Genomic DNA, 21,907 nt, shown 5'->3' with positions numbered 1-21,907 from the left:
TTTCACTGGTTACAGTTGATTTTGTAGATGACATTGTTTCTTTCATCTGCCTGTATTTTGTCTTTGGTTCTGGATAATTTCTGGCGGAGTGTGGCTGTGGGTTTGTGGGCTATTGTTATTCCCAGGGGCTGGAGGATTCTGGCTGTCATTTCCAATATCCCTTTTTTGTACAGTAGGGTTAGTTTTTGCATGGCGGTTGGCTGTGTGGTGTGTTGTGTTTATAAAGTTTTGTGGATATGGAGTGAATGGAAGATTTGAGGCCAATAAAACTGGGTCGGGCAGGGGCAGGGTAGACATATTTATAAACATACACTGCTAATTCATTATTTATGAGTCTTTATAAGTCTTTGTACCTTCTGGTAGTATATCATTTCCAACTGTTCACTAGAGGAAGGAGAGAGAAAGCAGATATAGGCTGCTAATCATGTGATTGGTGACAATACTCAGATTCACAGTAGTAAACTCAGACCTCCCAAAACATAGGACTTTGTAGTCAGGATGAAAATACCTTCTATTCTAAGGCTTGAAAGAACTTTCAATTCTTAATATTGTTACAGAAAGAACACAAGACAGAATCAGTTCAATCATCTGGCAACCAAAATCCAAGTGAAAACCACCAGAATCTTACAAACAATCTACAGGAGGAAAATATTCAGCAGCCTTTGGAATCAAATTTTAATGAAACACTAAATACCACTGATTTGGGCACTGCTGGGTGCTATCCAAGTAAAAATAATTCAAATGCTTCTCCTGATAGAAAACTATATTCTTTCACTAACGAGGATAAATCTATTTTGTCTGTAGTCAGCTCTTCTGTAAAGGAGAAAGTGAATACAACTTCGCCATTGAAAACTCCATTGACTAAATCTGAAATGAATAAAGAGACAGCTGAGTCAACAGAACCAAGTATGTATTTTATTGCCCCCAACAATCTGGGTTCTCATTTTACTGACTTTGGAAGGATGAGTCAACTTTGAGCTGGTGGGATTTGAACCGCTGGCAATCAGCAGTCAGCAGAAGTCACCTGCAGTTCTGCACTCAAATCACTGCACTACCAGGGCTATACTGTAGTGTATAATATTAGTATATTAGCTATACTAATTTCACCAGTTATACCATGGGTCCCTCACCCCCAGTCTGTGGACTGACACTGGACCATAGCATGCCCAGATCATGCAAACAAACAAAGCCCCATGTGCAGGATGCAGGCAGCACACAAAACCATGCCTCCTTCAGTCTGTAGACAAGCCACTCTATGGAACCAGCCCCAGGTGCCCAAAAGATTGGGGGTTGCTGAGTTATAGGGAACACTCGGGCTTTACATCATATTTATTTTGCTTTTATTTTATTTCAGTTGTTCTTTCCAGTGATGAAGAAGAACTTGAGCTACAGGATCCTGAAACGTATTTCCAGACTGAGAAAGACCGTGAAGTGGAGAAAAATGATAAAGAACAGGAAAATTTTCTACATTTAATAGAAGATCCGCCACAGTACAAGACTAAAAGCAAAGAGAAAGAAGTAATAAATGTTTGCTCTATTAATTATTGATTAGAATTCACACCAAAAATAAGCACATTAATTATAATCATATTTACTCAATCTACTTTTAGTGTGTATGGATTTGAGAGAGAGACTCAGAAAGGTACTAAATGCTTAGTGATTGTATAAATGGCTTCTTTGTGTGATTCTTGTATATTAGGTATTCAGTACATGAGTTATCCTTCGGTTCTGTTTATGGTTGCTAGCAGCGGTGGGATTCAAATTTCTTAATCGGTTCTGTAGGCGTGGCTTAATGTTCATGTGATTGGGTGGGCATGGCTTGGTGGTCACATGACTGGGCATGGCTTGGTGGTCACATGACTGGCTGGGCATGATCAACTCAATGTCATTCATATCAAGGGGTGTTTCTCCTGGCCCCTCCCCTCCCAGCCATTCCTTGTCATACCCAGCCTCAATTTATCTATAGTTCCGTAAAAATGTTGTTCACTTTTTTTTTGACTTTATTATCTATGTGCTATAGATATACTTTCATGGATCACTGAAAGGAGGCAATGGCTCACATGCTTTGCCCAAGAGGGTGCTAGGCAACAGGCTTTAAGGGGCTGCCAGAAAGAAGGTGTGGGGGGGCAATGTATTTTCCAAAGAAGCAGAAGGCAAAACAAGAAGCAATGGATAGAAACAACAGAGAGAGAAGCAACCTAAAAGTAAGGAGAAACTTCATGACCGTGAGAACAATTAACCAGTGGAACTGCCTGTCTCCGCAAGTTCTGGGTGCTCCAACACTGGAAGTTTTTAAGAAAAAGACTGGACAGCCATTTCTCTAAAATGGTATAGGGTTCCCCCCAAGGTCCCTTCTAAGTGTTATTCTGACACCTTTCCCAGGACCTCCACTCAGATCCAAAATGTGTCTGTGGATAGTTGATCAGAGTTCCTCTGTTTTTTATATGCAGCAGCTTTAGCATTTAGGACAGAGGTCCCCAAACTTGGTAACTTTGTCCACAAGTCTTAAAGTTGCCAAGTTTGAGGACCCCTGGTTTAGGATCAGACCTAAGAGAGTTACTTTTCTATTAATACTTAAAAGGGCTCTCCTGCATGGTCTAATTCAAAAGTTCCCAACCTTTCTGGCACCAGGGACTGGTTTCATGGAAGACAATTTTACCATGCATTGTGTGTGTGTGTGTGTGTGTGTGTGTGTGAGAGAGAGAGAGAGAGAGAGAGAGAAGTATACAGTTTGGGAAAGAAGCACAAACAGAAGTGGTAAATTAAATAGTGGGTGGGCCACACATGGAGTAAAATAAGTGTGGGATTGTTACTTAAAGCCTGCTACCGGATGATTTGGCCCCAGTCCAGGGGAAAATCATAATAAACACACAGGGAAGACTTCATTAGAAAGGGGTTTATTTTGCTCCTGGATAAAATCAGAATAAAGAACTGGAAAAGCCTTCACAGGAAGAGGCTTTTTTGATCTGCTGTGGAAGAGAATTAGAAGACACAGAGAAATCTTCACTGGAAGAGGCTCTCTGCTTTTGCTTCAGAGAAAACCCCTAGTCAAAGACCCGGGAAAGTAGAAAGAGGGTAAATGACCACTATCTGCACTTTTCAATGGTTCAGCACAGTGATTCTCTTCCAGACCTGTGACTTTCTTCTAAGAAATTGGGAAGAAGTGTGTGGGGGAGAAGAGACAATTCTTACTCACTCCTTCCAGCAAAACAAACTGAAGATCCAGCACATTGAGGAAGTGCTGACAAAACCATTCAAAAGAGAGAAGGAGGGGGAGAGACAGAGACAGAGACACAGAGAGAGAGAGTCGGTCAGCAGTCTTGGTGCAAATGAGAGAGGGATTCCCTTGGAGACCCAGCACTTAAGGTGACATTCCCCCCCCCCCCAACCTTGTTTCCCTCCAACAAGGCTTTGGGAAAGCACTTGGTTGCAAGTTGGGCTGCTGCGTGTTCGTCTTGCAAACTTGGAGAGGTGCAGGAAGGGAACGCCAGCCCAGTTGCAATGCTGGGAGAAAGTGGGGAAGAAGCAGAGGAAGGAAGAAGAGGTAGCAGGAGAAACAGGAAGCAGGAGGAAGAAGAGGAGGAAGAGGCAGAAGCAGGCATAGTAGAAGGAGCAGCAGGAGGAAGGACCTGGAACTCAGTTGTTGCAAGCCAATTGCAAGCCTAGCTGCTGAAGAACCTTTGCACTTTGCCTTACTGTTTGAGGGCAGGATCAAACTGAATGAAGCCCTTACATGCCAGCCAGTGGGAGGAAGAGCAGGCAGCCCTCGTGTGAGAGAGGCAAACTAACCACCTAACTGAGCAGCCCTTTCTCTGCCCTAATCACCGGCTGGGTGTGTGTGGCCGGGTGTGTGTGACAGGCAGCACTCCTGCACGTCCCCCAAGCAAAAAAAGGCCGTTTTTAGCATAGCAAGCCTCCCTGGAGCTTCAGCAGACCCAAACAGCATGTGGAGGGAGGGGGAGGGGGGGCAATGTCCCCCCACATCCTCCTGCACGCCATTTTGGGTCTCCTGAGGCTCTAGGGAGGCTTGCTATGCTAAAAACAAGCTGCTCAATTAGGTGTTAGTTTGCCTCTCCCTGGAGCCTTAGAAGGCCCAAAACAGCGCAGAGGGGCACTCCCTGCCCCGCCCTGTTTTTGGCTTTGCAAGCCTCCCTACGCTTACCTGAGAGCCAGAACCAGGTACATTGCAACATCTGGGAGGGGAGTGGCGGGGTGGGTGGGGCCAGCTGATCTTGGGAACCATCGCTTTGCCAAACTGGATGTACAATTAACATCCTGTTCGCCTGAACTGGCCAGAACCAGTAGAATCCCACCCCTGGTTGCTAGTAAAAATTCTGAAATCATAATAAGCATTTGGAATTTCGAGAAGCTATTTTAAAATAGCTAGCTAAATGGTTTGTTAGAATGCTTAATTAATTTGTGCATATTTTTTTTTTCCATAGGTATCAGCTGATCCACTTGTTCTTCATTCCTCTGCAGATTACAGCCCCATCAGTGAACATGTGCCCCTTACCTTAGATATAAAATTTGAAAGGCTGTATTTTGGAAAATATAAAAGAGCGGCAGCAGGGTGTGCTAGAGTAAGTTTATGTTATTAATTGAAACTAGGCATCTTCCTTTGCAGAAATCTACTTTTAAAAATGGAATTTAAAAAAATCTAAATACATTAGTGATTGTAACACTGGAAGAATAGTTTGGCTCTGCAGAGATTCAGATGAAAACAGATGATGATTCACGGTGATTCACAGTGAAGGTAGGGGTGCACAGAGCCATTAAACCTGAAAATATGTTTTCAAGGACTATGCATCATCTGCAGAGAGCAACCAGACAGGTGCTAAGTTTATGCCTACACTCACTCATAATTAGTTTGGCCTTTGAGTCTAGAGTTCCCCTGCACAATCCCAAGGAATAGAGAAAGATTAATCTATTTTGTTTTAGGACCATAATCTTACTCGTAACTTCAAATTACTGAAATAACTGACATGTAGGCACAGTTAAAGTACGCAGGATTTTGGCATGGGTTTGTTATGTGCAGCTGAATGTTCAAGGAATTGTTAAAATAAAAGAAATAATTTGGAAGAATTGGTAAACATGAAAGAATGGTATCAATTATTAGTTTTGGATTGGATTTCCTTCAGAAAACCCATCCTCCTAATGTATTCTTCGATTAACTGAGAATAGAAATGCTTTTTCAAACAAAGGATCCATCTTTCTTCTTTCTCTAGAGAACTAGAAAAAGAGGAAAATAAACTTCAAATGTAGTCTTCAAAGAAGTAGTTGTCAATTCGTAAAACATTCCTATGCCTGTTTCCGAGTTGCCATAAGCAAGACCTGAAGGAGCAGTACAGCAATTAAAAACAGAAGTACATCCCATGCTTATCTTACAAAGATTGTAGCCTAGGCACCGGATCTTCTGCCCATGAAAATCCTTCATTGGAGAATGTGATTGATGACACCCAGCCTGTGAACGTGCTTCCTTGAAGAATAATGACAGACCCAGGGGTGAGGGGGTAATAGCATCACAGGTGACTGTAAATTACGTGTGGCAGAGTTGGCTTCATATAGGTCAATGCCGACATGTTGCTTCTAATAAATCTTTTGGATTCATTTGAAGCTTTTCTCAAGGGTCATGATTTAATTTGGGCAATCTCCGGAAATCTTAACAGTAACATTTTAAAAAATAACGTGAACAGTTTGAAAACTATTACTACTTTTTAAAAACTTTATTTTATATCTATTCTATTAAAACTTTCTACTATATGTAATATTGTTATCCATTTGAATGAATTTGAATGAATCAGTTTGTTCCTCGTTATACTGTTACCCCTTTAACAATAAAGTGTTATTCAACAGTTTTCACCAAATTCTCCTAAATCCTCCATTTAGTTCCTACCAGTATGCTCTCCACCCCCCTTTGTTTGTTATTTATAAAATAAACTTGCCATTTAACAATCATATATTAAGTAGTTAGCCATATAAACGAATAAATAAACTTGATTTCCATTTACATAAATTTATTTGAAAGTCTCTTTGGAACTTTAGGAAAGGAAAATTGACAAGAATTTAAACAAAGAATGCAAGTCATAAAATTCTTAGGTGAATGTAGCATTTTAAAGTTTTAAAACTGCAATAGACTTTCTGGAAACACACTAGATAAAGTACTGTTTGAAATATTGTGATCTATTTTTTTACCATACAAATTCTATTCTAAGACTATATTTCTAATACCTTGTACTAAGAAAGTCTAATTTTCTATTTTTTTATTTGAAGTTTACCATCAATTGCTTTACAATCCCATTTGAAGGTAAGATTCTATATTGCTTTCTCATATTTTCTAAGCAAGGTGATTAAACTTTACAAGAACCTTACACAAATTTGACTTCATAACTAAATTAGTACCCACTTAATTTCTTCCTTTTTTTTGTATTATTACTCTCCTATACAATAAAAAGAGCTGTTTGATCAGTTCTAAAAATTTATATATGTATACCTTTTCATTGAAATCATGGTTTTGATCCTATTATCAAAATAGTTCTAAAATATTACATTACTAAAGTAACAGATAACCTGAGATTTTAAAAAAACCTTCTGACTTCAGTTGACCAAATATGAAGCAGAATAATTATTACCTTGCCAGTGCTGTTTTCATTTTAAAACAGTTATAAACATGATTGTCAAAAAGTATATGAGTTAAGTATAAATAATGAGCTTAAATATATCTTTCAGAGACGCAACAGCCTATTGCATCTCTCAGTATAAAGCCTGCCTCTGTCCCTTTCTAGAAAAAGTGTTTTGAGACTGTTAAGGTTACTACTGCATATTTTTTCCATAGGTCCAGACAGATCAGCTATCTCATTGATGTGTGTTAAATTATTTTCTCCACAGTTGCAATGAACAAGAAAATTGTACTCTCAATAGATTCCCTGCACTTAAAAAGATTTGGACTTTGGACAAATAAAGATTCATCAGATTTTGGGAATAGTGCTATCATTTTTCTTTGGCTGTCAATAGATTATATGGAACAAGTTGAAAATCAACTAGGAAGAATTATATTAAATAAGCAAGGTATGTGTAGATATGGGTTGCTATATAAATGTGATTAATAAAATAAATATGGCTTGGAAATTCTAAGGAATGCAGTTGTTTGAGAGTGTGGGCATGGTTTATTATTTATTTTAGAATTATTGCATTGTCTCTTCTGTTCTGATTGCCCAGAATTACTTTGAAGTTGGGCAGTAATTGAATGCATTAAATTTAATTTATAAAAATATTTGCATTCCCGATCCTTCTGGATACTGCTCTGTCACAAGAGCCATTTCTGATCAATTCTGAAAACTGCTGATTAGCATTTTACATACGTTTGTAGTCTTGAATTTTTGGTTTTCATGCAGCTTTGGAAGATTTAAATATTTTAATTCCTTGGTATGTAAAACTTGTAAACCAGAAATTCAAGAAAATATAGAGAAGTCATAAAACAAGTGCAATCTATGTTGTCATTTATCTTAACTAGATTCAGGCATAATGAACAGATCTGCCTTATGGATTTCTGAGTAGCAAAAATGTAGGTATACAGGAAATACGCTTTCCTGCCATCTACCTGTTGCCCTGATTTATGCAGTTTTTTAAAATGATTTTTTTTTCATCAGCTGGTGCTATTGTAATTTTCATATTTTTAATTTTTTTTAATATTTCAGTAAATTTTTAACATTGCAATCTAAATTATTAATTCAGTTTTTAAAGTTAGAATTAATTTGGGGGTGGGGGTTGCTGCTGCTAATTTTGTTGTCCAAACAGTTTTCCCCCCCATTATTTCTTACAGTTGAAGGAAGCAAATTCATTTTTATTCAGCTATCTCAGATGCTCACAGAAAAAGAGCAGGTAATGCTGAATAGGATAATTGCAGAAATAAGTACAAAGATTCATTCTGCAGATCTTACCAACTTTTTACCTTGGCAGCAAGCCATTGAAGAAATCTCATGTGAAGAAAATTCTTTCATGCACTATTGCTATGAAACATTTCAGAAGCACTTAGAAAGGAACAGAACTTCAGTTTCAACAGAGCAAGCCCTTGAGGTAAAATATATTGCTCAGAAACAAATAATTTGTAGAATTTGAATTCCTCTGTAAATTTTAAAGCAAAACAATTTTTTTCCTGAAGGTCATAAAATTAGAGGTGCCTAAACCAATATAGAATATTGCAATATTTATTATTGCTACAGTACTTTTGTAATTTTGCTACAGTATGTATATAATTTCAACATGGAAATATAAGTGCAGAATAAAAATATATTTTCTTGTCAGAACTTATTTTAAATGAAGTTGTTTCCTCCTACTTGCAATACTTAAATTGACACATCCCTGATCAGATGAAAATGTATAAAATAAAGTTTAAATGATCTATCATGATCTAAGAACAGCTGAATGGTAAACATGATTTTGTCATATTTTATTGCTGTCCAAGTGATAGATTTAGTGAGGAACATGAAAAGGTTTTTAATTCTGAATGCAATACCATGTGCTATTTTTTTTGCAGCCATTTTAAATGTTTGGGTATTGCTTTCCCATCATACATTTAATCTGCTCTAATAGAGAATTTTCTTTTTGCCAGGAATGCAAATCAAATCTCATCAAGCCCAATTATAGCTTGCTGCAGAAACAATGTAGTGGGCAATACTCCTTTTCTGTTTCTTCTGGGAAAGGAAATGGATGGAAGGAGTTGCAGGACACCGGACCTATGAAGAAGTGTGTATGACAGCTTTATGTAATAGTGAAACAACCTACTAATGATACAGCCATCTACTTACTGTACTAACAACTTTATTTTTTGTGTACTAAATTAATAAATGAATATATCATGACATGTAAAAATAAAATTACAGTTTAAAATGTGTTATTTCATTCGTAGGTGTCTACCTTTCAGACCTGTAAAGCTATTTTTATTGTTCAAAGAAGTCAAAGTAGGAATAAATTTTGGTCCATTTATTTCAATTTGTTTCCCTCTAGGAACATACTGCATTTATATGGTTCTTATTTTCTGGCTATCATCCTTCACAATAGGATCATTTTGCTTCTGTTGTTTAACATTTTATTCTCAATAGTATTCCAACCAAAATGGAAACTTATATCCAATGTATGAAAAATGAAGTTATTCTTGCAAAATCAGGATATATCAGTTTTCCATCCATTGCAGCCTTTTTCTTGAAGTTGCTTGTCAAGATCAAATGATCATCCAGAATGCAATATGGCATTGGGATAAGCCATTAGGAACAATTTGAGATATTCCTTACTTACCTTGTATCATTTACTGCCTCTCCTTCCTCAAAGTGGAAATGCCTCATCAGGCAATTCAGTATCAGATGAGCTTTCTACAACCTGGGGAAAGGATATGAGCAATTCTTACTTATATGAATAAAAGCCATCTATTCTGGTTCAGAAATCTTAGTCATTACAGTATTTTCTATCTCATTGAGCTTTAAATTATCTTCCTCAATTAGGGAAAGGACAACAATTGACTTCAGTTCTACTAACATAGGCCATCCTGGGTCAGGACTGGAAATTTGGAGACCATGTTAAATAATTGTGTATCACATAATATAGTCATATCTTCCTGAAATATGATCACATTTAATAGAAAAGTCTTAACACCAATTCGAATTAAAATGTTTAATAAGCATACCTTTTTCAAGTTTTCACAGTGTTTCCCATTTTTCATTTTTCTTTTAGTCAAGTTTTTTTTAATTTATATATTAGTCTTTTGAATAGTGTATTGTCTCAGCATACCATTTTGCAAAGAAAAAGGGAAAAAATAGTAACATAGACTGATAGCAATAGTAATAGTACAACAAGGTGATTCTAACCGTATTTATAATTATATTAGCTTATTTGTAATCCTATTTATTATATTAGCATACTTATAAACAACGTTCATGTTTTACTTGAACATAATAATGCTCTTTCTTCATCTATCTACCTCTTGTCTCTAACCGGTGTTTCCTATTTTTCAATAATTACATATGTATATGCATATACGTTGTACTCTTCTTTCAAACTAAGATTCCAAAGATAGAATAAAATTTGGATTTTATGTTTATAAAAATGAACTACTTTTAGCGAGAAATAAAAATCAAATTGTTAAATTCTAACAGTAGTAACTTCACAATAATTATTTCATTTTGTTTTTGTTTCTCAGCTTGATTGTTTATCCTCCTTCACCTGCAAAAGGAGGACTTGGTGTCACAAAAGAGGATTTGGAGTGTTTAGAATATGGAGAATTCCTTAATGATGTGATCATTGATTTTTATCTTAAGTAAGTAAAATTGATGATAAGTTCCTTTGCAGTTGACAGTTATTGCTTCATAAGAGACAATTTGGAAGGCTGAAAGTAGTTTCCCCTTCCTCTAAATCAACCTGTAAGTGATTTTTCTGCATTTGTATTGATTAAATATCAGCTTGTTTTGTTGGAAATTAAATTATTTAAATTTACTCCTAATTATTTTAGAATGTCAAAAACATGACTTTCAAATGTTTTGTGTTCAAGAAATCAGTTGTATAAATAGCCAATCACTTTATTGCAAAATCACAAGCATTAAATGTTGCTAAAATGCATATAAATGAATAACAAAAAACATTTTCATATAAGAAATAGAACAACATTGTTTTTTCTTTTGTCTGTTTGGTAGATATCTCCAATTAGAAAAAGCTCCCAAGGAACTTGCAGATCGGTCACACATATTTAGCAGCTTCTTCTACAAATGTTTGACCAGGACGGAAAAGAACTCAGAAGAAAATCCAAAACTGTCGTAAGCTGATTTTAAATAAGTAACATGTGTATTTCTTAAAACAAAGGAAGTAGAACTATTTCAAAAAAATATTCCTGATGTAGAGTTGTGGATTTTGATAAAAATGTGGCACTTTTCCATAGGAAGGTTTAGTTGATTTACCAGTGCATATATTTTAGAGTTAGGCTTGAACAGCTACAGCTAAACTCTTGCATTCTAAATATGATCAAGAGAATTTGGAAACATATTACAAATTTGTAAGGAACTGTAATCCAAAAAGTTATATTAGTATCACAAAATTGCAATAATTTTGGGGAGTGCATTTTAATAAAAAATCGTATATATGTGTGTGTGTGTATATATATAGATATATATATTCTACAATATTTCTCCAAAAACCTTAAATGAATTTTTTTTTGTTGATGATGCTCTTTCTACCATGATACCTTTTCCTAACACAGTTCCTTTACATTTTAGAATAATAATAGTAATAACTATTGTAATTTATAATTCCCACCATTCTTATGAAGATTTTAGGCCTCAATTTTTTATATGCATAGCACAGAATGGAGAAGGGAGCTATAGTTTCGTTGGTCACTCTGTCAGTTCAGACTCCTATATAGAAGGAGATAGGAACTTGAATAATTGTACTGATGGGTATTGCTACATAATATGATGGGCCAACTAGTCTTGGCCAGCTGATTCACAAAAAGCGAATTGACCTATTGTCAGGTGAAGATTAATATAAAGTAGTTTATAGGTTTTTTCCAGATAGGAAAATCAATCTTTATTATTATTCCGATTAACAGTATTAATTATTATTTTATATTCACGCAGAATAGCACAAAGAAGACACCGAAGAGTAAAAAGATGGACTCGATATATAAACATTTTTAATAAAGATTACATTTTTGTACCCGTAAATGAAGAGTAAGTTTGCTATATATTTTGGAACTCAATTCATGCTTTCTGCTATAATATTGACCTCTGTGTCAGCTTGTATTCCGTATGACCATTTTGGTATATGTAGAGTTCATATATTCCTGAAAAAGGCAGGAAGTCATCATTAATAAATGCGAGAAATAAAATTAGAAATTTATATGAAACTTATAGTCATAACTTGGTAATTTAGATGCTATCTAAAGAAACAAAGATTAATAGAGAAAAATGGCGTAGTAATTGTTTTATTTCAAATACTTTGCCTTAGAGCAGGGATATCAAACTTGCGTAGTCTCAGCATCATGTAACATATTGCAACTTTTTTTCTCTTTGCTAAACTGGGTGTGGGTATGGCCAGCATGTGACACATCTGGACCATGGGCCACGAGTTGGATAGCCTTGCCTTAGAGGAAATAAAAATAAAAGAGAAAAGCAGTCATATTCCAAAAAAATTTGTTCATTCCTCTTAGAAAAGCAGATATGATTTTTCCTCTGCCTTTTCTTGTTCAGGTCTCATTGGTATATTGCAGTAATTTGCTTCCCTTGGTTAGAAAAAGTTACATATAAGGATTGTGAAAGTCAACATTTGCCACAATCTGACTTCCAGCAATTTCCACATCAGTCAGAAAGTAACAGTGGAACCATTAGAAAAGAAAGTGTTTTGCTCCTTAGTGATATCTGGTGTGATTCTGAAGAGCAAGATATAAAGAGCAACCTGCACAATGAAGGTAATGATTTAAGAATTGCGTACTGGATTTTTTAAAAAGGAAAATAAGACCTATATATAAAACTCTTGTAGATCAATGAATGAAAACTGTTCTTATATATCTTTCTGGTATGCTTTTCCCTCTGTGGCCTGCTTAACCAGCTAGAAGGTTTAGTGATGTTTGCTAACTCCTCATTATAATCCAAGCATCTTATTAGGAATGATCTAGTGGCAACCAAAAGTTTCATAGCTCCTGTTTATTTTTCTATCCATTTTGTTTTATGTTTCACACTGATAGCCTAGTTCCATATTCATGCACAATTGATCCCTGCATACAAGCCTAAATTGTCCCAGTATTAGTCAGTGTCTCAACATACGTAAGCTTCTTCATAAACTACAACTCACAAATCTACCCTTTGCCTTTTCAGTTGAGACTTTTTCCTGTAGTAGATAACATTGCAGAAAAATATATTGGAAAAAGTCCTGGGTTATCCTATTGCAAAAATTAATGGTGGTTTCCAGGATTTAATGGATTACACATCACTACGTCACCAGTGCCAGTGTACCCCATAAGCAATGATTCTGTCAAAGTGCTATCTGTAGGGGTATATAGCATAGGCAACCTTTTGTTAACCCTGGGCCTTATTTCACATTTTTATATGATTTATTTCCAACTTTCTGTTGGTGGAAAAGAAGAAAAATAGGAAGGTAATGGCACCCTGGGATCTTAGGTTGTCATCTTTGAACTGTTAATGTGACTGTAACTTTATGTTCAGCCAGGCCTATATCCCTAAAATGTGCCTGTCCTGGTCTCTAATTGAAGTGCTATTCATTATGACAAACACTGAAAGCATGGTATGTGTGTGTGTACTTGAACCTTATTGAAAAGAGTATAGATAAAATCAATACAAAGTATAAATATCCATTTTAAATACAAAGCCATCTTCTATCAATATTATTTTTCTTTAAACCTATTTTGTTTTATCTTAGATATTCAACCAGATACCATAGCTTCAGAATTAAGTTCCAAAGTTTCCAAAGTAAGTATTTTGATTGCATTCGTATAATTGTATCTCTGCTTGTAGGCTTTGCAGTTGAAAGATGGGTTTTTATATGTGTAGGCTCCTTCTCCTTGGAATTAGTTTCTCTGTGCATGAGAAACTGATTTAGAAGATGTCAAGATATTAACTAATTTCAAAATGTTAATATCCTAACTTATTCCAAAACAGCTACTTATAGTGTTTTATCCAAATGAAAAAAAAATTATTTACTGTCAAGTCACCTTATCAGGGAGATGGGTTGCATACAAAGTTAAAGAAATAAAAAAATAAAAAATAAAAACTACCGTTCAAAGTTGTGACAATACCAAACAAGTGGTATTACTGGTCCTCCAAAGTTCTGTCCATCACAATACCCTTGTGTTCACATGGTTGCAATTTGGGCACTTGGAAATTGGCTTGCACTTAATGATGGTGGCTGCATCCCACGATCACAAGGTCACCATTTGCAATATTCCCTGCCAACTTCCCATAAGCAAAATTAATGCCAGCAGGGAAGGTTGCAAGTCAATATGGTAAATCCTTCTGGCTTTCTTGCGCTTCTGCCCCACCACATCATCCACCCCAGAGCCTACCTGGTTTGTAACACACAGAGCCATCCATCTTCTCTTTCCTGTGCTTGCACCATGCCATTTACTCCCTGGCCTTCCTGTGCTCACATCGCATTGCACATCACATGTGGTCATCTTGTGCTCATAGCCTGCACCAGGCCTCCCAAATTCCCCCAGAACGTCCCTTGCACCCCCCACTATCCTTACCTAGGATTGTCACTTCTTTCCACTTAACAATCCATGTGTCTTGGTGTTATGATGGCAATTGGGACTCTTGGGGTTGCTGTCATCAAGCAATGAGGTCACATACATTATACTTTACAACTGTCCTGTATTCCATCAAAAAAGAGGAGAGTATATTTGACCTTAATCAATCTTATTCCTATCAAACTCTGATTATGTACTAATAAAAAAATGTGATATGTTAGAAAACATATGAATACGAATTGTAATTACTTTTCTATATACAATCCATATACAGTAAGATTCTGAAAAATACACATAGAAATTAAGATAAATACAATTCCATACAATAATAAATAAATATTGATACATTCTAGAGAGCCAGTTTGGTCTAGTATTTAAGATATCATACTAGAAATCAAAAGACCATGAGTTTCAGCCCCATCATAGCACAAAGCCATCTGGGCGGCTTTAAGCCAGTCACTTTCTCTTAGTCCTAGGAAGCAGTCAATAGCAAACCATTTCTGAAAACCTTGCCAAGAAAATTGTAGGGACTTTTCTAGGGAGTCTCAAGAATCAGACATGATTAAAGAAAGAAAATCATACATTCTAGGCTTTTCTTTGTAGTTTTGTAATATAATTGTAATAATGGGAAGTAAATTTGTTTTTGACTTGGATTAACAGTTTTTAAAAAAAACAATTACATTAAAGGAATTTCTTGCTATTAAAACAGTATATCACAAAGTCATAAAAATTGTATATTTGCCAATTCTGGATGAGTAATAACAAAGTTGAATATATTGGTAGATTAATTTTGAATCGAATGACAAAATCTACAACAAATATGTATCATCCAAGATTGGTAGCAGTCTTGTTTATGATAAAATGGGAATCCTGGTGAATAAAAAGTTACACTTACTGAGCAGGGGTGGGATGCTACCGGTACTGCTCGGCTCTGTAGAACCGGTAGCTCTGAAGAGCAGCAGACACTGAACCGGTTCTGTGTTTGCTGCTGTTTGGTTCACCCACCCACCCAGGCTCTTACCTGTCCTTTATTTCTGGCTTTTTCAAGCTCAGCTGCTTTGCGCGGTATAGCTGAGCTTGAAAAAGCAGTAAAAAAGTGGCTTTTCAAATGCGCACCTGCGCACAGCACTTATCAGCTGTCCAGATGGCACAGCTTAAGGTTTATTACATGCGTGCAAAACGTAATCACTGAAGTGGTAGTAATACCAGTTGAATCACACCCCTGATACTGAGCCAGGATTTAAAATGATAACATCTATATTTTTGTTAGCCAAGGTTTGTAAATAAGTTATTTAAAAAATCTCAGAATATCAATTATATATTAATTAAATGACTTTAAATTTAGTCTTAAGCATTTGGCCAAGTTATTGAACTGTTCCAAGTTAATGACTAAAATTCATTGTATAAATCCAGGTTTATTTCACAGTTTATAACATGGTTTATCTTTTCTGGTTTATCTTATTCTGATATTGTAAATGTCTTTCAGAAATTCTCAGACACTTTAAAAATGAAGAAAATTTGTAAAAGGTAGGCAAGTGCATTTATTTTCATTCTTTAAAAATATATACACATACATGCACACACATATATACATAGATATGTGTATTTTGTGTGTTTGCAAGGCAGTGAACATACCTAATACTGCTTTCACCTCCTGTTTTTCTCACACTAATAACTTTGTAAGGTGAGTTGAACTGAGATAGATTGAGTGGCCCAAAGTCACCCAGCTGGCTTTTATGCCTAAGATGGACTAGAATTCACAGTCTCCTAGTTATTATCCTGGTGGCTTAACCGCTAGAATAAAACATACTTTAATGTATAATTTAGCTATTATCCTGTCTCCATAAGTTAAGTATAAAGTTATTTCATTGAATTTTACCCTGAAATGCTCAAAATCAAGTCATGTTTTATATAATACCTTTTTTTTCTTTTACACAGGCCATGTATCCTTATCTTAGATTCTCTGAAGGCAAGTTCAGTACAAAATACTGTTCAGGTCCTGAGAGAGTAAGTACCACTGCAGTTCAATTCTATTTTTACATTTATATATTACATCATAATATATAAATGAAAACATACACATATCAAACTTAAATATTAGATTTGTGTGGTTTTTGTACAGTTTAAAATTCAGTGAGGCAATCGATATCACTGCCAGATTTTCCTCTCATCCAATATTTATTTTGCTAAATCTGCAAACATCTATATTTAATAATATGAATGAAATGTAACATAAAATAAAAATAAGGTTATATAGGAGCAAGGTTGTATCCATATGTATATGAATTCATATCTAATATGCTATTCCTGTTTGAAATATGCAAAGCACAGAAAAGAAGTAATAAATGGTAAATCTAAGAAATTAATAAATGAGAATTTAAAAAAAAGAAATATATGTACATCTATTTTATTTAGAGTAATAAATTAAAATAGTGCATCTATGCACTACCCTAATTTTCAAACCATCCTTGCTTCCACAATGCCCATTCATGTCTTCCACTGTTTTTAAATAGCTTTCTGTTCTTCTCACCACTCTTTCTGAGGAACTTGCCAGCTCTGTCTAATTGTGACTTTCTTCATCTTCATCTTCTTTCATATCAACCCATTCACTGCCTTCATACAATTCAATTCTCATTCAGTGGTTTTCTGAGATTAAATTAATTTAACATACTTCATTAGTATAAGTTGCTTCCTTGTGTATTCAATGCAAATTCATTGAGAACTCATTTATTCTTGAGCCTATCTCTTATTGACATATGGTTTTCCATTCCAATCATTTAGTTCACCTAATTTAATTTATACCAGAATTTGGTATGAAGGTATTTATACCTTTTCAGCTTTTTGGACTGGTCGGAGGGGGAAAGGGCATGGTTCTGTGGGCACAGTAGGCAATTGGGCCCACTGCTCATGCAAATGGAGTGCACACATATGTACTCTCGGGCTGCTTGAGTGAGTGGGAATATGCGTGCATGCACATGCTCACCCTGCCAGTTTTGCAGCCCGGTTCCAGAAGGCTCAAGGCTCAGTAATGGGCCATGGCCTAGGGATTGGAGACCCCTGATTTATACAAGTTTTATTTCCATATAATTAGAGTATCAAGGCTTCATACCAAGTCTAAACTATTTTCACTTCACATCCCCAACAAGGTTCAAGAAGTTTATGTACTATAAATCATGCAGAGACTTAGGAAACAATAAATATACAGTATATACCCTTTAACCATTCTAATTTCCAAGTTAAAATTCTGATCATTTTCTTCCTGCCTTTCCAAGGCAGCTGCTAGTTTCCCATGTGATACATTGCTTACATCCATACTGCCTCATTTTGTCTTTGTAATATTGATGAAATATGATTCAAGCATCTTCATGTCCTGAACCAGCTGATATCTAGAAGAAGGCAGGAGTAATGTCTATATTTTCCACCCTGAGTTGCTTATAAAAATAATAAAGGTGGAATGTAAACAAAATTAAATAAATACATGTCACCACAAGCATTTCTTATATATTTAGCCATAAATACCGTACATTAAACAGCTGAAGTGACATGATGCCTCCCTAACTTTTTTTCTGTTCATTGATTAACAATTCACTAAGCATTCCATTTATTCTCATGCATATTATACTTTCATGAGATACCTCTTTTATTGCCTTCACCAATCAGCTTTAAATTCATATTCTCACAAATAATTCCATAATAAGAGCCTAGTTGCTTTTCCTATATTTCAGCTAAACAATATATCAGTGACCAGCTGAAGAGCAAAATCTGATTTGTATACACTTACCTTATCTGCTCTATATTATGGGTGCCATAATAGCATTGTTCCATTTGTCATATACCAAACAATGAGTACCTAAATCTAACCCTAACAATTGATAAATGTTCCCATTGTTCCCATTTTGGCTAAACCATGTTCGATATTGTGAAAGATGGTACACACGAAGGGGAAACTGGAGTAATAAACTAGAGTGAAATGGCAGTTTCCCAAGAAGGAGGAAGCACATTCCCAAAAGGGAAGGGAGACAAAGATAGCACAGCCCACATCTGGATAGAAGATAGAAGAAGAAAGAGAAGATAGAAATTCTATAGAACTCTATAGAATTTCCCAGGGTATATCTGTAGGCTGGAAGCAGTAAGGGTTTAGTCTGCCAAGTTTCTTTTGTTACAGTCCATGTTAACAAATATAGAACTGAACTGTGGTTAAATAGTTCTAGATCATTCTTGGACTTAGCTTGACAAAGAGAAAAAATTGGGATTCAACTGAACCTCAGTTACTTCTCACCTTGCTAGAAACATCCTTTAACTGCTTTATATATATCAGTTTTCTTTGTCAGAGGCTTTACTGTATACATCTATGCTGTATACAAATCAAGTCAAAAGCAGCTGAAATATTTGAGGGGAGAAGTGTAGAAAAATTTCTCTTCACATATTATACCAAGTGTACAATAACCACTTTAATAGTGATTATTTGTTTTCATATATCCACAGAGGGTTGGTTTGGATTCAAACCATGTAAATCAGTGGTAGGTTATTGAGACTTAAGTAAACAATAATTAATTTTTCAAGTTATCACATTGAAAAGCAAATATCACATTGGAAAGCAAATCATGTAGTTTGATGAACTCATCTTAATATACTTCTCTTTTTCAATTTTAGATATCTAGAAGTAGAATGGGAAGCTAAACGCAAAACTTGTCGTGAGTTCAGCAAATCTACTATGGTAGATTTTTATCCAAGGGTCCCCAAACAAAATAATAACAGTGATTGTGGAATATACTTATTGCAGTATGTGGAAACTTTTTTTCAGGTAAAAATAATTTCAATGCACTTTGTACTTTTCCTTTTATTTGTTTCTGGATAAACTTTGAGATTGTTTCCAATGCATGGTTAATGACTAGAAATAGCCTTTGTCAATCAAGCCCCATCCTTATGTATGGATTTCAATTCTCAGAACTCTCAAAAACAACTAGACTGGCTCAGAAATTCAGGGGAATGATGTTCACGTGTCTTGAGAGTGCCCAAGTTGAGGTAGTAAATGCTCTTTCAGATCTTCAATTTAATGAAAAGTCGTTTAACAAACAAATAGGGGTTTATCATATAACATATTGTAAGATGCTCTGATCTTCCAAAGCTGATCCAAGATTTAGTTATTTATTTAGCTAACGTAGTTCATTAGTTATTTTTGTGCCTTTGAGTCAGTGTTGAGTCCTGCAGTTTTCTTGCTGCTTTTTCAGATGTGGTTTACTAATAATTCCTTCCTAGAGTTGAGAGAAAATGACTGGCCCAGGGTTAACCGCTGGCTTTGTGCCTGTCTCCTCGTTTCTAGCCTAAATAGAATACATGTTTGGATTTGTGCTTATGTTTTTGGGTATATACTGTAACTCATTGATAGGATGTCATTATATGAATTACATATTTATTTTATTAACACTAGTAGCAAAAATATTTCTGGCAAGATAAACAATACTGTTTTAAAAATTTACTTACACAGAATCCTTTTTCTTTAAATCATCAGAATCCTATTATTAACTTTGAGCTTCCGGTACACTTGGAGCAATGGTTCCCTCCTCACCTGGTGAGAAGAAAGCGAGAACAGATTAGAGACTTGATCTTGCAACTACATTTTCAACAGCAGAGTGGCAGCAAAAGCTAGCAGATTTTTCTTCTGGATCTTGAATATTAAAAAGCATAGATCCAGAAGTATGAGAAATCTAGTCTGTTCTTTTAATGTTGTCAAGAGCTGCATTTCTGTATTTATTTTAAGGGTTACATTTGAACTATATTTGCAGAAAATGAAAGCATATAAATTACAATTATGTAATTTAAGGTAAATGTCATTACATCACCTAATTTTGTTTCAATGGGAAAAATAGAAGCAAAATTGCAAACAGCAAAGATGGAAGAATACTTTAATCCTAAGAAATGTAAATAATTTTCATTTCAAAAGCTGGAAAGTAAGTCTTCACAAAATGGATACATTTTAAAAGGCATATTTAATATTTTTAAAAATAGCATTTCAATATTTAAACAAAACACTAAATATATATCTATAGCTGCTTTTGAATATACTAGATATGGTATTGTTCCATTGAAATTTAGCTATATTTTGGGTTTTCTTATTCATATGCACAATCACTTTCTACATTGTATTTTTAAAATGCCACACACAATGTAAAATCATGCTTCAAAGTTATAAAATGGAAGTGTCATTTGTTTTCCATGTTAATTTGGTTACATAGCCTAGATTAAAACCTAATCTGTTTCTGTTGCTCAGAAATTGTATATGAATACTATGTATTTAAAAGACACTTAACACAAGACTATATGGTTTTCACTGTACTGGGTACAGCTGGAGCTTATATCTGGCAAAGTATCACCCTGGTGGGATTTTATTAATATTTCAATTATTTATTGGTGGTGGAGTCAGTGGAAGTGTTTCATAAGCATTTTTATTGAAATCCTATATTAACATCTAGGAGTAAGCCTCATTAAATTCTATCACCAAGTAAACTACTTTACAATTTTTCAAAGTGACATAAAACAAACTTTTCTTAGCCAAAAGAGATACGCTTTTGAAAATACATATTGAAAAATTGAATCTATATGATTCTCCCAAGTATTTACACTTGAGATTGAAGCTGTTAATAGAAGAATTTCTACTGGGCTAAAGGACCCTAAAGAATAAGAGAGCTGTTAAATGTTAAAGAAGGAATTTTACTATTGAATAAATTATTTATTACAATGTTTGATGAATTCTTTTTCTTTAATAAAATTCTCATGATTACTCTGTTGAAATAAGGTTTGACTTGACAGTTGTTTGCAACAGATCAGTGCTGTTTCTTGGAAAGATGCTGGAATCCTTTTATCAAGGATTATTTTAAATATTCAATTCAAATGAAAATTTTCTTACATGAAATAAATACTGCACAGAGAAGAAACAAATGCTATTTATTTGACTAGTTGGTAACTGATATATATTTTAATTACATATTTTTTGTGATTCTAATTACATAAAAATATATATAATGTTTACCTGGCTATACACTTTCCTTTTGCGTATCAGTTATGTGTAGGAAAATTGATACAGTCATGTGAAAAAGAAGTACACTCTTTTTCCCCAGATAGATACTGGAAGCCGGTTATTGCCGGAATGTGCTGCAGCAGCTCCTCTTGGTTTTATATTATTTTGTTTTATTTTAGTACACCCATTGGATCCTTTTTATTTAAATAATATGTTTTGGAGAAGATAACAGTGTAGACCACAACACAGACAAAAGTTTTTGATTTTGGGGGACTAATAAGGCATGGGAAAAAGAAAGAAGTGCCATGGCACCAGCCCAGGATCTCTCCCACAAGTGAAGACTGCAAAACAACCAGAATTGAGGAGCACTTTGATGACAAGACATCTGTAAGTAAAACTTACCCCTCTTCATAGGACCTGAAAAGGGATCTGACAAAACAGCAGATACTAGACTTTCCTGATCTAGTGGGGGAGGAGAAAAATGACAGCCAGAATTTTTCACAAACAACTAGGCCAGCTACAGCTGATATGTTAAACTTTTCACTGAAAAGTGAAACTTTGATAAAATAAAATAGAGACCATGGAAAATGAAAGTGGAAAACTGATCATTTAAGAAAGAAGTAGGAAGAGAATATCTTGGGATTGTTTGG

The 21,907-nt window shown here is 35.0% G+C and overlaps 1 protein-coding gene across 5 annotated transcripts in view; it reads left to right on the top strand.

Annotated features, from left to right (window-relative positions):
• The window catches only part of SENP7 (SUMO specific peptidase 7), a 40,326-nt gene extending 19,296 nt beyond the window's left edge, over positions 1-21,030 (top strand). For 3 of the 5 annotated variants that reach the window (XM_087937355.1, XM_026700829.2, XM_087937357.1), the window contains 16 exons: positions 558-906; positions 1,355-1,518; positions 4,443-4,580; positions 6,271-6,304; positions 6,886-7,065; positions 7,820-8,073; positions 8,609-8,742; positions 10,190-10,306; positions 10,680-10,799; positions 11,616-11,708; positions 12,228-12,445; positions 13,414-13,463; positions 15,726-15,766; positions 16,178-16,246; positions 18,893-19,043; positions 19,752-21,030. In XM_087937355.1, the coding sequence (XP_087793481.1) occupies positions 558-906; positions 1,355-1,518; positions 4,443-4,580; positions 6,271-6,304; positions 6,886-7,065; positions 7,820-8,073; positions 8,609-8,742; positions 10,190-10,306; positions 10,680-10,799; positions 11,616-11,708; positions 12,228-12,445; positions 13,414-13,463; positions 15,726-15,766; positions 16,178-16,246; positions 18,893-19,043; positions 19,752-19,889 (2,250 nt within the window). In that variant the 3' untranslated portion in view covers positions 19,890-21,030. The remainder of the gene's footprint in view (positions 1-557; positions 907-1,354; positions 1,519-4,442; positions 4,581-6,270; positions 6,305-6,885; positions 7,066-7,819; positions 8,074-8,608; positions 8,743-10,189; positions 10,307-10,679; positions 10,800-11,615; positions 11,709-12,227; positions 12,446-13,413; positions 13,464-15,725; positions 15,767-16,177; positions 16,247-18,892; positions 19,044-19,751) is intronic. The other 2 variants (XM_087937356.1, XM_087937354.1) reach the window with 1 other exon arrangement.
• The last annotated feature ends 877 nt before the right edge of the window (positions 21,031-21,907 follow it).

The sequence above is a fragment of the Pseudonaja textilis genome, chromosome 7, assembly GCF_049901715.1.
Source record: "Pseudonaja textilis isolate UNSWEBS1 chromosome 7, rPseTex1.2, whole genome shotgun sequence".
In the NCBI taxonomy this organism is placed as follows: Eukaryota; Metazoa; Chordata; class Lepidosauria; order Squamata; family Elapidae; genus Pseudonaja; species Pseudonaja textilis.
This window is presented reverse-complemented; position numbering and strand designations above follow the sequence as displayed.